A 13,734-nucleotide genomic window follows, 5' to 3' on the forward strand; every position below is an offset into this window, starting at 1 on the left:
AGCATCGTCATCATCGTCGGTGATGATGTTGAGATCAATAACTCCTCCCATCAAAATCAGAAAAAAAAAAAAACCCTACTCAATGTTCTCTAAAGGAGTCTGATGGGTCAAAACTCTAAATGCGCCCGTACTCCTCCTGAGTCCTGATCCCCTTTTTATTTCTTTAATTATTTACTTATTAAATAATTTCAAATATACATGAATAAGGGGAAAGATAAAGTCATTTTCGATTGTGGCAAATAAATGAAACTGAACATGAACATGAGGGGCATATAGATAGAAGATGGTTTTTGCAGATATTTCTCTGCAAGAGAAAGGGGAAAGCAGGAAGAAGAAAGAGGAGGATGAACAGTGTTTTTCTATTCATTGTCCAAATAGTTTTTATAAAGGTAGTATGGGAATTAAAAATATTTTAACGAAAAATTAACAGAGGGGGTTTTTATCTAATGGTCATGATACAGGAGTGTCTTTGTCACAGACCCCCATATTACGGGGGGTTTTTGTAATTTACCCAATAAAAAATAAAAAACCGTGCAATGCACAAACCAAGGGGGGAATGGTTACATTCAGTTTTCCTACTAACAAGGAAGCTTAATTGGCTGTAGATTAAATTTTAGTATAAATAAATGTTTATGCCTCACTGCTGGTGGGGGACCTCCCAACTGGTGTAAATGAAAGGGCCGCCTCAGCCATTTCCCATCTCTTGGTTTGACAACTTATCGAAAGGCAAATTTATCGACCTCGATCTCCAGGTTCGGTTAGAATTGATGAGAGACTCTATTTCATTATCGTTAGTTAGTCGCATCTTCTTCATCAGCAATTTGCATCGGAAACAGCTTAATTAAACAAGTTTCCAACATTCATGCTTGTCCACTGAACACATGCAGTACCTTACATCTACAATTAGAGCTCTCATTTTGAGCGTACGTATCATTCTTTGTATATATTAATAAGATGGAGTGATCATTTCCGGCAGCTTTTAGGAAGAGATGTTTTCTCAGGTTTTCAAGAGTCGATTCCGTTTCCATTTAACAACTGGAAATGGCTATGTTTTAAGTGCTAAATCTGATGTTCACATGCCGTGAAAGTTCAAGTGCGAGAGAGAGAGAGATGGTGGTTTGATTCGTTTGCTTTAACGGAAAAATAAAAGGAAAACCAAAAGCTAGCCTTCCGGTGTACGTGCAAGATTCAGAGTTTCTGCAAAAGGATATAGAGCTTTGGATCTTCGGGTCTGTGTACAATGAACTATCACAAAAAGGGATCCCAATGTGGTCCAAAGAATAGGAATCGGCTTATAATTGATCAGAAAAGTGTGATTTTTTGGTAGGATTCGTATCATGTATGGTCTGATCCTGTGGTAGCCCCTAGAAGTCGCTCATATCTACCTCACGAAAGGGTTCAAAACCATTTGGAAGATGAAACTATCACCGGCTTTATTGAGATATCCAAATAAAGTAAAAGGTTTAGATCAAAACAATCCAACAGTCATATGAACTCATTCATCAATTTGAGGTTTGAGGGTACGTAACTACGTACGTATTTTATCATGAAGACGGAGTTATTAGTTACAATTTTTGTAGACCAATTACACACTGTATATATTCCGGCCTGTCTTCCCAGATGATTGATTATATTTCAAGTATATATGGTCGGTTCAATTAATATAATCAAAGTTTTGTGGAACGAATGAATTAATTCGTGTGATTTGCTTCACCGCCGGCCGGTATCCACAGACATCAAGTAAGAGGTGCAAATTAAATTAATGGAATGCCAACGGATTCAAACAACCGATCAATGTCAATTGGCCACCGACGACCTTCAACAGCCACTCAACATTTTACACTATGATTCCAAGCAGGGTCATCGCTCTCCACTTTCAGTGAATTGGTATGCCATTTTGCATTTTGTCCTTGTTAGTGGAAATGTGTAGTTGCGATGCCACCAACCAACCCTTATCCATTTGCACAAGGTAGGAGGATACTGATTACTGGATACCGATCCTTTTTCAGTTCTTCCTCGTCACTCCTTTCTTGCCAGTTGGCATCCAACCAATTATCCAATACTCCAAATCCTTTCTGATCTTGCTTTTCCCTAATTTTAGCATCTCCAATCATTAACCGAGTCTGAGTGTGACAGTTGCCGCGTTTATTGGCGAATGAGTTGGATACGTGGCAAAAATTTTGATTGAATTCTCGTTGCTCAGAAGATAAAAAGAAAAGAGGCATCATGGTCTCTTACCATCTCTTTAGGGATCGAGAGTTGTGCACAGCAGCACAGGCCCACCTCGAAAAGCCAATAGCTTATTCTATATTATCTTGATTCTTGAATTGATCGTTTTATATTCTATATATCTGTCAAAACTCAAAAGTGCGTCGGTTTCAAATATCTAAATGTGTTTGCTGAAAGTGGCGAGGTTGGTGTTCAGACGGTGGAGCGAGTGGAGTCAACTAATTAAAAGATTCAAGTTCGTCAGTTCTCACGGGATCAGATGAGTGATGAGTGCTTCATTGAAGAAAGGAAGTTAGTAGTTAGTAGGGCCGGGCCGGGCCGAGATGGCAGACAAGTTGACATGCAGATAGATGATGCACGGGCCGCCGGCTCACCCAGCAAAAAAGCTAGCTAACATAAAGATAATGCTGGCCCTTCACCATCCAACTTGTACTACATTCCTACATTTCAAGTAATTTGATTTTTGTCACGGCAAGTAAAATGAATAGCGTGGATCGTCTTCTAGGGTTCCTCCCACCTTTTGACCAAGTTTTCCGATTCTCAGTTTGAATGAACGGCCCATTTTAACAAAAAAATAAAATTTAAAAACCTAAAATATAGTTAAAAATTATTCTCGGGTTGAAAAGTTTGACAGTTTGATCATCCACATCAATGGTTTGTTGATTAAATCAATAGTTTTTAGCTAAATAAAGGTTTTAAAATAAAACAAAACCAATCAGGTGATCATTCCCAGTTTTGAAAATATTGCTTTTCACTACTGAGCTTCAACTCCCCCAAAAAACAATCTAGTGGCAACTCTCTCATGTGAATGTGGTTTGGCAATTGGCCCCACCATTGAAAGTTGATGTCACTGTAGCTATGTCGTGTTGTAATTTTTTATTCTGGAGTAATTAATTCCATGGTCGCAAGCCATCCAATCATATCTGTGCAGAAAATTTAATGTCAGTAGGTTGGAGTTGGAGTTGCACGTAAGGATGAGGTTTTACGTTAATAATAAATTCATGAGCCCCAGGATAAAATGTGTAGGCACCATGTATTGAAATACTGATGTGGAATCAATGATGAGGTTGTGCGGGCCCAATGTATTTAAATACTGACGTGGAACTTTATAGTAGTTAGGGGGTGTTCAGACTGGATTTGGTCCAATATCAGTCATTATAGATGGATCAGGTCCAATTTAATCTATTGAATCTAATTTAATGTTTAGACCATCCAATAAGTTCAAATTGGTTCCAATCCAAACCTGGTCCATTGACACTTATATTACTGTCTTCTATCAATGGACTAAATATTAGTTCAATCCAGCAATCTGTTACAGATAGACTAAGTTCAATCCGATCCAATCCAATAAATAATTTGAACCATTAAGTCTGCAGGATTAGTCAAATTCAATATGACCGGTCTAATCCATTCAAATTGATTTTGATTTGAATGGAATCCAATCCAAAACCGATCCTTGGACACCCCTAATAATTATAATTGTAGTAGTTGTAGTGTTTATAATAATATAATAAGAGAAAACTTCTCTTCGATCATGCAAGATTCAACATTCCAAGAAATGGTGAAAAGTGGTCCATTCCATATATTATAAGCTGCAAGAAAAACCACAAGCTGATGAGTGTCGAGCTCCTTTTTTAACCGATAGAGTGCGACATTCCAACACTCTGCAAGTTCTCGATATCTTGAACATCTACAAAATTGTGTTCCATATCTTTTTGTTTCAAGTGCGACCGCCGACCATCCATCCTTTAGCAATATTTCTTCCTCCAGCTCCTTTCCATAACCAGCACCTACAAAAGCAGTGGCTCCTATTTGACAACCCACCCAGACGAATACAATTTGTCTTGTGCTACGAATGATTAATGCTTCGTGCGGAAGGAAAGTCGGGTTGGTTGGGCTTTCATCGGCACTTCCACATTCAGGATTAGGCTTATGTTGATATGGAGCCCCAACAACAACATTGCCCTTGCCCTTGCTATGTTTCAATTTATAAGACCAGTACATGGCCCTTATACATCAAGCATACCGGACTAGTAGGGATGTCAATTGGACTGGATTTAGTCCAATCCGATCTAGTCAAATGTGAGTCTATTATAAATGGATTAGGTTCAATTCAATCCAATAAATATTTTGGATTGGTCCAATTTAATGTTCAGACTATTCAATCTGTTCAAATTCAGTTTAATTTAGATTGGTTTCAATCCAAACCCGGTCCATTGACACCTATATTCTTATCTTATATCAATGGATCATATATTGGCTTAATCCAACCGAATCCAATATAAATTTATTATGGACGGGCCAGGTCCACTCCAATCTAACAAATATTTTGGACTGGATTTGTCCAATCTAATATGTTTTATTGGTCCATCCAATCCATCCAAATTGATTTTGGATCCAATCCAAAATCGGTCCATTGACACCCTTACGGACTAGCTCGACTCGTCACCATGACTTACAATCTCAATTTTATTTCTATTCAGTCTTCAAGCCCAACTGGCCAACCTTTGGTACGACCCATTTAAATGGTTAATTTAGGAGGTGTTCTATAGCGTAGATGAGAAATTGGGTAGTGTGTTTTCTTCCACACCATGGGTGTAGTGTGGATGAACACAAACCACACTCCAACAAAATAATTGTTCTACACCATTGACAAAAATGTGTGGATTGATCCACACCACACCTCCATGAGCGTTCTGCAAGGTGTGACATATTTCAATCTACACATTACATTCGATTCCATGCATCTCAACTACAACATTTGAGGTAATCTGTCGTTAATCATTAAAAAATAATATATTATTTTTTTGTAATATACACAATTGAAAAATATTAGTAAATTGCTAAGGATTTTAATAGTTAATAAAAATAATATTAGTAATAATTAATAATATTAAATAGCAAATAATGATATTAATATTAATTAAAAATGAGTAGTAATATTAGTGATAATTGATATAACAACAATCTTAATAATATTTAATAATAATTAATAATATCAATAACAACTAATATTAATAAAAGTAATATTTGAAACTTAATAATTAATAAAATAATATTAATATTAATTTATAAACATGAGTAGTGGTGGCGAGTGGTTCAAATAGAGAAGAGTAATATAGCATGAAAATAAAAAAAAAGGATGAATACTTACTAGTTACCATCAACAATCCGATGCAGCAATGGTCGGAGGAGGAGTCGCGAATAGTTCAAATTAGGTTTGTCAGTAATACCTGAAAATCCAAGGCCTGATCTAACATCCAATCCGATTATCTCATATTCAAATGATGTATTTATGTAATCGGATCGGATTCAGATGTTACAATCTACATCCGATTAATAACCGGATTGGATTCAGATTTGACCCCATCCGATCTAATTAAAATATGAAACCAATTATTACAATATTTATTAATTTTAATATATAAACTTTGTATAATTGTATTTAAAATTATAAAAATATATTATATTATATATGAATTTATATATAATAATTTAGTATGTTATATTTATATTAAGTTATTATATATAAAAGTTGAAAAATAAATAACTTTTATTTTTCTGGTATATTAGAAAATTTATAGCAGAGCCGAATTAAATCTGGATCTGATCCGAGTCCGTTATAAATATTCGGATTGAATGTGGGTTTTGTTGCATCCGATCTGAGTCCAATCCAATTACAGCCATAGTTCAAATAAAGAAGAATAGCAATGATGAATAGAGAAGAATAGGGGTGCTCACGATTCGGTTAACCGAACTATGGGGCTTTTTCTTGGACCAAATCGGTACTACCAATTTTTGGAAAATCGGTAACTGAAACCGAACCAAAATCAGCCAGTTAACCGGTTGACCGGTTCGGTTCCTCGGTTTTTTTATGTATATTTATTAATTTATAATATATAAAAAATATATAGAAATATATGTATACCGGTTGGTTCGGTTAACTACGGGTTTTCTATATTGGTTAACCGAAACCTAACCAGTACCTTCGGTTTTTTAAAAACACCAAACCGATTGGTTCAATAAACCGATTTTTCGGTTCGATTTTTTAATTTTTTTTTTTGCTCACCCCTAGAGAAGAATAACAATGGCGAACTCACGAAGAAGTATTACAACGGTAAAAAGAAAAGAGGTCTTATACTAGGGCTAAACATCCATGTGAAGTATGAGATCGTTATTCCATATGCAAAACGGTATAGTGTAGATGCTTTCACGAGATAAACTCGTGGATGAAAAAATGGATTGTGGTGTTGATCAATCCACACTATAGCCAACCAAACGCATGGCATAGAAGTGGTGTGTATTGAAACTGAATATATTGTGGTCAATCCACACCACCGAATACCACCTTAGTTATTTAAGTACCTTCAACCATTAAAAGTTTCACTTGATTCATATTCAGAATTAGAATGGTCTATTCCCCTTACATGTTTGATTCAGACTGAAATCAGAATCAGAAAGGTAGAAAGAATGTCCGTTCCCTCAAATGGAGGAATGTCATTCCACCCAATCAAATAATTAAAATAGATACGGATTATTCCGATATCGATTCTAAACCCCTATTCCGACAAACCAAACAGACCCTAATTTTTATCTATGTATAGCCTATTGGGAACTCACTTTTATTAAATAATTCCTTCAAATGATTTTTTTTTACTTAGGCATTACCAAACCACCAACCCTGCATAAATTAATGAGCCTAACATTAATTTATTTTTTTATGCATAGCCTAACTACGTTGTTGGGGCTTGAGTCAATTTGGGCTCCACTTTGTTAGAAATTAAATTCCATATATTAGATTTTTCTTCGTTATTATGCTTATATTATAACCAAACGTCCTAATTGGGCTGGAATCACCAGTTCATATTCTTTTCAACCAGTATATATGGACCAGAAAAAAATTGTAGGTTTGTGTGTTCAGCCCGATCCGATTTAAGAACAGCCCAGGGCCCAGATTGAGCCTGGGTCAAGCTGAACCCGATCTGAGCCCAAGCCAAGGAAATATCGGATTGAGCAGGGGCGTAGGACAAATTCTAGAACCCCTCGCAAGTGGCAAGTGACAGGGCGGCCAGGGCCAAGGGAAAGCGAGCGCGCGTGGCGTGGGAGTACAAGGACAAACTCGTCTTGTGAACGCATGAACCGTACCAAGTACAAAATCAATCGGGGCAAATTCGTCAGGCCAAAAAATATCATGTCAAAAGAAGAGTGAAGAGGCCTCAAGAGTGGCTATTCGCCCCGAGTACTGACACCTTATCCCTTGACTGAGACCATGGACTTCCGAATTAGCCCTTCCAACTTTTCCTTTTTCACAAATTAGCCTTTCATATTTTATTTAAACGGTTAGTTAGGCCCTTATAAGTAATAAATAATTCTCTGTCATGCTTAAATATTAATTTTAGGCCAAATTTGGGCCTCTTAGACATTCCATTTTTATGTGATAATGCTTCCATTTTTTTTTTTTCTCGCTATAAAAGCACCACGCCGAGTACGATAATAAAAACGTTGGATAAAAAACGAAAAACCCTCTCCATTTTTTCATTTCCGCCGAAACACACACACCTTCACCTTCCCCCTTTCTCTCTGTCTGTCTGTTTGTTTGTCTGTCTCCCAACCTGTGTAGCAATGACAATTCGGTTGAGAATTCTCGCAGGCGTCAATTCGTCGACGGCAGACCCGCCAAGCTCCGTCGAGGTGGACTCGGACTTCGTCGTCATCCTGGCAGCTCTTTTATGTGCCCTAATTTGCGTCGTGGGCCTCGTGGCCGTAGCTCGTTGCGCTTGGCTCCGCCGAGTCTCGGGCGGGGCTGCAGGAAGCGGCCGCACTCAGCCTCAGGCTCCGGCCAACAAAGGCCTAAAAAAGAAGATCCTCCGTTCACTCCCGAAACAAACCTTCAATGGAGGAGGAGACCTGAATGGGAACGGGAAGTTCGTCGACTGTGTAATTTGCTTGACGGAATTCGTGGAGGGGGATGAGATCCGAGTCTTGCCGCAGTGTGGGCACGCGTTCCACGTCGGATGCATAGACACGTGGCTGGGGTCCCATTCGTCCTGTCCCTCATGTCGTCAGATTCTGGTGGTTGCCAGGTGTCAAAAGTGCGGCGGCTTCCCGGAGACCTCCGGCTCGGCGGCGGCAGTTGACACGGAGTTGGGATTGAAGGGCAGAGAAGATGATGTGAACAGTTTCTTGCCCTGACAAGTGTTTCCGATTCCGACTCCGTCCACTACACCACTTTACCTTAATTACCCTCCTCCTCCTCCTGTCCTGTTGTATAAATAATCCTTTTAATTTCATTTAAAAAAAAAAGAAAAAAAGAATTGTAATTTCTTTATTTTTGCTTCTGTACGTATTTTAGAATTTAAAAAGGATAATTAGAATTTTATGTTGTTTGATTCTGCTTTCAATGAAAAGATAATTAACTTGGATTTTTTTGTATGAAATATTATATTATAATGCTTTTTTTTTTATTTTTCATCATTATATTTGATATTTCAGTTGGGACTTGGGGGTCAGGACTCCTCAAGAGGATACTTGACTCTTTCTTTTGTCTGTTTGCTCTCCGCTGAGCTGGCCGATTATTGTTATCATGTTAATTAGCTCGCCTATTAGGTCCACGTCACTATAATTATAAAACAATTTGGTTCCTAACAAAAAAAAGCTGGTTCAAAGCAAGCTTCACACCAACTTCATTCCACATATGAGCCCTGGTTCAAAGTATCATACAATCTACTAAGCCAAATAGGGCATATCATATTAACAGGTTTTACTATGATGCAAAGCTTTGATTCTTCTTAATAAACAATTTTTTATGATTTTTGAACTGCCGTTGATTTGAGATGGTTAGATCGTTTGGCCCAAGAATCATCCACACAATTGGTTCTGTTTTAGTCTCTGGTGAAAAATCATTGAATTGATCAATAATCAATTAATTCGGGTTATTGAATCATTAAACCATTCAATAATTTTTGGCTATTATTTTTTTAATTTTTATTGTTAGAATGGACCATTTATTTGAATCGAACGATCAAACCATTAACCCAAAAACTGGTCGCTAAAATGATTTCATTTCTGAATCATTTTTTAAAACCATGCATTACAAATATGAGAGATATCAAATACATGGTTGAAAACACTATAAGGTTAGTATGAGTCATACTTTTGCTTGAAGGTTTCATTTTTGAAAACACTGAATACGCTGCTGTGACGATGACAACCCCCGCCCAAACCACCCACGCCCCAAAACAAACTTTTCCCTCTCTCTCTCTCTCTCTCTCTCATCCTTTAACAGCTACACCTACACGCATCCGAGACTACCCACAAAAGACATAAAAATGATGAAGCTTAGTCTGCAACTCTGCACCCAGCGTTGAAAAGAATCCCATCACTCTCACACACACAAAAAAAAGAAAAGAGAGTTGAATGATCAGATGAGACATGTAGGCAGTAAGCTGTTTATTCACAAAAGATCTGAATGTTTAAATCCAGTTCCAGGTAGAAAAAGTGGAGAGAATTAAATAGGTACAGATATACAAGGAAGAGAACTGGCATCTATTTGTGCAATGCAAACACAAATAATAAAGTGAAAGTGAGACAGAAGTTAGTTGTGAACTGGGTGTACTCGATGATGGTGATATTTAATATTGTTGGTTTTATTTTCTGATTTTATTACATTTGTGAATGGTGTAATTAAAGGGCACAGAGATTGAACTACGACCACCCTAAGTGCCCCTCCCTTTCCCTTTTTGCCACCACTATCGAAAACGACTCGACTACTGAAGGCGGCAGCTGCGTCTGCGTGCGTGTGTTATTGTGTGAAGGTCCAGAGCTAGAAGGGCAGCTGACTCTCTTAAAGCTGTGAGGGGGATTACTAGCGATTACAATCCAAAATCCTACTTGAGGTGGGGGTGGGGGTGGGGGTGGGGCTCCTTCTCAGTCCCACCCCGCATTAGATGATTAGATTCACATTCCACAGTTTTAAATGCATGGGCCTGGCCTGATCTCGCCTCCTCCAATAACAACAACTTACAACCTCCTTTTCTCTTACTCTCTTTTTATACCTTTTCTTCTTATAGGCCTCGCTGCTGCATGTGCGCCCCATGTGTTCATTTTCATTTTGTTTGCTTTAAGTGTGATTAGACTTGAGATGCACGCACACACAGACAGTTATAATGGGTTTGCACTTAGGATCATGTGAATGGAAAACCCAGGAGGTGGAGGAGCAACCACAGCGGAGAACCAGGGATGGAACACATTTTTTTCATGGGGAGAAAGTAGATGGTCTGACACCGTTACAAACTTAAGTTTGGGAGTACTTAAAATAGGGGTGGACATGGGTCGGTTTGCTTTGGTTTAGTTCCATGGTAGAATTTGGAATCTACCTGATAGGGGTCGGTTTCAAGTTTTTTGAATCAGAACCTACTCTGTGAAGGTCTGTTCTAGGTCGGTTCTAAGGTCTACCTGTGGAACATGTTCTTTGTTTACTCTCCCTATTGAAAAAAGAAAAAAAAAAAAAAACATGTTCTTTAAAAACTTGATTTTCAATAAATATGATATATATAGTTTAAAACCTATATTATCTTTATTGATTAAATTGTGTAAATTGATATGTAGACTATCATTATCTGGTTCAAAACTTATGATTTAAATTTTGTAAATATTGCGTACCTTTTACATTACCTGTTATACACATTCAAATATTAACATGAAAACAAATTATCAAATCACGTAAAATAACTCAATGGTCAAGTGAGACAATGACCTTTGGAACCAGGAGTGCTTGGGTTCAAATCTTCACATCCCCAAAAATATTCCAGGGTTTATTTCAAGGTAAGTTTGGTTCCAAGATAGGTTCCACCAACACCAACCAAGGTTGGTTCATTGGGTCAATTCGGGTAGGATAAACCCCTAAACACTGGAGCTGGCCTGGGTGGGGGTCGGTTCCAAGAATTTAGAACCAAACCCTACCCTATAACAGATTGGGTAGTGTCGGTTCAAGGTTGGTTTCATTTGGTTCCAGTGGCAGAAGTTACCCATTTCCTCATCCCTACTTAAAAATAAGTCCTTATTCAAATAAGCATTTATTTTGGGTTGGGATCACACCAATAAATACTTATTTGTGTTTGCAAAATAAGCCCAAATAAATGCTTATTACTGAGAATAACCACTTATTCAGAAACCCAAATTTCGGTTTATTTTTAAGTACTTATCTTCTATATAATCTATTTTAACCCACCACATCATTTTAAAAATGCCTATACTACCCCTGTTTGAGATAAGTGTTTTTGCACTAAATACTTATGAACGTTTATTAGAATAAACACTTGTTTTTAATCACTCATTTCCCAAATAAACATTTTCAAACTCTGCCATAAAAAAATAAAGAAAAAGATCTCAAATTTAATTGGGTCAATTAATGTCTCGAATGCAATGGTTATCACTTCTTAGAACTAGGGATGCAAATGGAATGTATTGGATTCAAATCAGGGTATATTCGAATCTGATCCAGCACCGTTCATGTTAGATCTGATTTGATCCGAAAATTCGATCGGATCTTATAGGACTCGATTTGAATTCGAATCCTATTAGATCTTCAGATCTGATTTGATCCAACTTGTTTTCTTTAAAAAATAATAAATTATTAAAAGAAAAAATAAAATATATCAATTTAAATAAAAGGCAAAAAATATAAGTAATTTTTAATTATTTTTATCATATATATACATGTTTTCTATAAAAAATAAATAATATAACAAATTTATAAAAATACAATATAAATAATATATTATAAATAAATAACATATATATATATATTATATATATTTATAAATATATATCACAACGGATCGAATCTTCTCAAATTGGATAAGGGCGATCCGAATCCAAAAATCTGACCAAAGGTGATCCAGATTGTGCCAAATAAAATCGGATCGGATCATGACCCGACCCATTTGCACCCTTAGTTAGACCCGGCCTGCACTGGTGGGTTCCATTGGAGAATGACACCCGTGAGCATATATGAGAAAAAAACAAAAGGAACATCAAGGGTTGACTCGGCCAATTGGAAAGGTCAAGATCAATCCACCCCGATTCAACACCCAAACTAACCATAACAGCAACGGCAACAACAACATTTTGAATTGTGATCGACAAAACAAAAATAAAATACAACCCAAATTGGAGTATTGATTGATACAATGCAGGGTTTAGGCAAGACTCGTCCCGCACCTAAACGTTTCCAATTGAAAGAGAATTCCGTTGTGTGTGGATTCTCTCCCAATCAAGTTCAAGCGGATTTGTATTTTGTCACGATTCACGATTATCGGTCCAATCATTTTTTTCAATGAATTAAATAAAAAGTAGCGATGATTGTCTTCCATTATTTTCATTTGCAGCAAAACAAGATGATAGTTGAGGAGGGGCATTTTGGTGCTCTCATACGTGACATGTGGACGTTATCGACACTGCAGCGTCAAGTCAGCAGGCCAGCTCAACGGGTCAATCCGGAGTACTTCGCACGAATCGTTAGGAAGATGGCTGAGATGGGGCGAGCTTGGGAAACCGACAAGGTGAGCTTGCCTAAACCGTTTTACATGCCCTGCCCTTGAGGGCGTCGATATCGCGACCATGGGAGCAGTTTGCCAAACCGTACACTGCAAGTTAAGCGAGCGACCTTTAACCGCTGCACAAATCTAATAATTGACATATTAACATGTCTCATATTGCGGAAACAGCTCCATCAAAGGCGATAGACGTTGCCCAAGGCACCTGAGCCCCAGATAAATTATAAAAGGACTCCAAATCCACCCAGAAATGTATGCGCATTGATACACTTAAGTTCTTTCACATGTTCTCAAGAAAACCCAATACTGACTTAAGCATCAGAGTGTTCTTTCCGGGTAAAACCTATTTGGGCATTCTCACCCTTCTCTCTTTGCAGCTTGCTTCAACTCAAACACACAGACATCAGCTTGGCATTGCCAAATTGGAACCTTGTTCGAGCCAAGTCACAAGACACAAGGGAGCGACCAGATCGCACATCATCAATAGTCTTTCATCCCGATTACATGTTTTAATACTCTCTATTTTTTTTTGAAAATTTGTTTTCATTCCTACGGAAGTAGTGATTTCAAAATCCGGCCAAATTGGATGGTCGAACTGGAAAAGCTGAGAATCAATCACCTAATCGCTTCCATTTCCCTCCAAAACCATTTTTTGGTCAAAAATCGTTGATTTAGTTAATAACTATAGTTGCTGCAAATAGACTTGTTTACGGGTCGAGTTTTGGCCCAATTTTACGTTGTTTTAGTTTTGGGCTTTGGGCCAGGCCCATTTAAATTCAACACCCAAGCCACATGGCATCACATTCAAGTTAGCAAGAAGATTTATCAATTAAATCCTTTGAAGTATTTTAAAGGATTTTTCAAACAATAAAGTAAGTTTTAATCCATTTTCTAAAAACTTAAAAGATAATATAAATATGTTACCCTTTTTTGAAAAAAAAAACATATG

General features: G+C 37.4%; 1 protein-coding gene across 1 annotated transcript; it reads left to right on the forward strand.

Moving 5' to 3' along the window:
- The first annotated feature begins 7,707 nt into the window (after positions 1-7,707).
- Positions 7,708-8,651, forward strand: LOC104606832 (RING-H2 finger protein ATL80). Its single transcript, XM_010272223.2, has one exon. It carries the CDS (start codon positions 7,852-7,854, stop codon positions 8,419-8,421), a length of 570 nt encoding a protein of 189 aa, XP_010270525.1. The 5' UTR covers positions 7,708-7,851; the 3' UTR covers positions 8,422-8,651.
- Positions 8,652-13,734: the final 5,083 nt, after the last annotated feature.

Source organism: Nelumbo nucifera, chromosome 6 (genome assembly GCF_055504915.1).
Source record: "Nelumbo nucifera cultivar China Antique chromosome 6, China Antique-T2T, whole genome shotgun sequence".
NCBI classification, from domain to species: domain Eukaryota; kingdom Viridiplantae; phylum Streptophyta; class Magnoliopsida; order Proteales; family Nelumbonaceae; genus Nelumbo; species Nelumbo nucifera.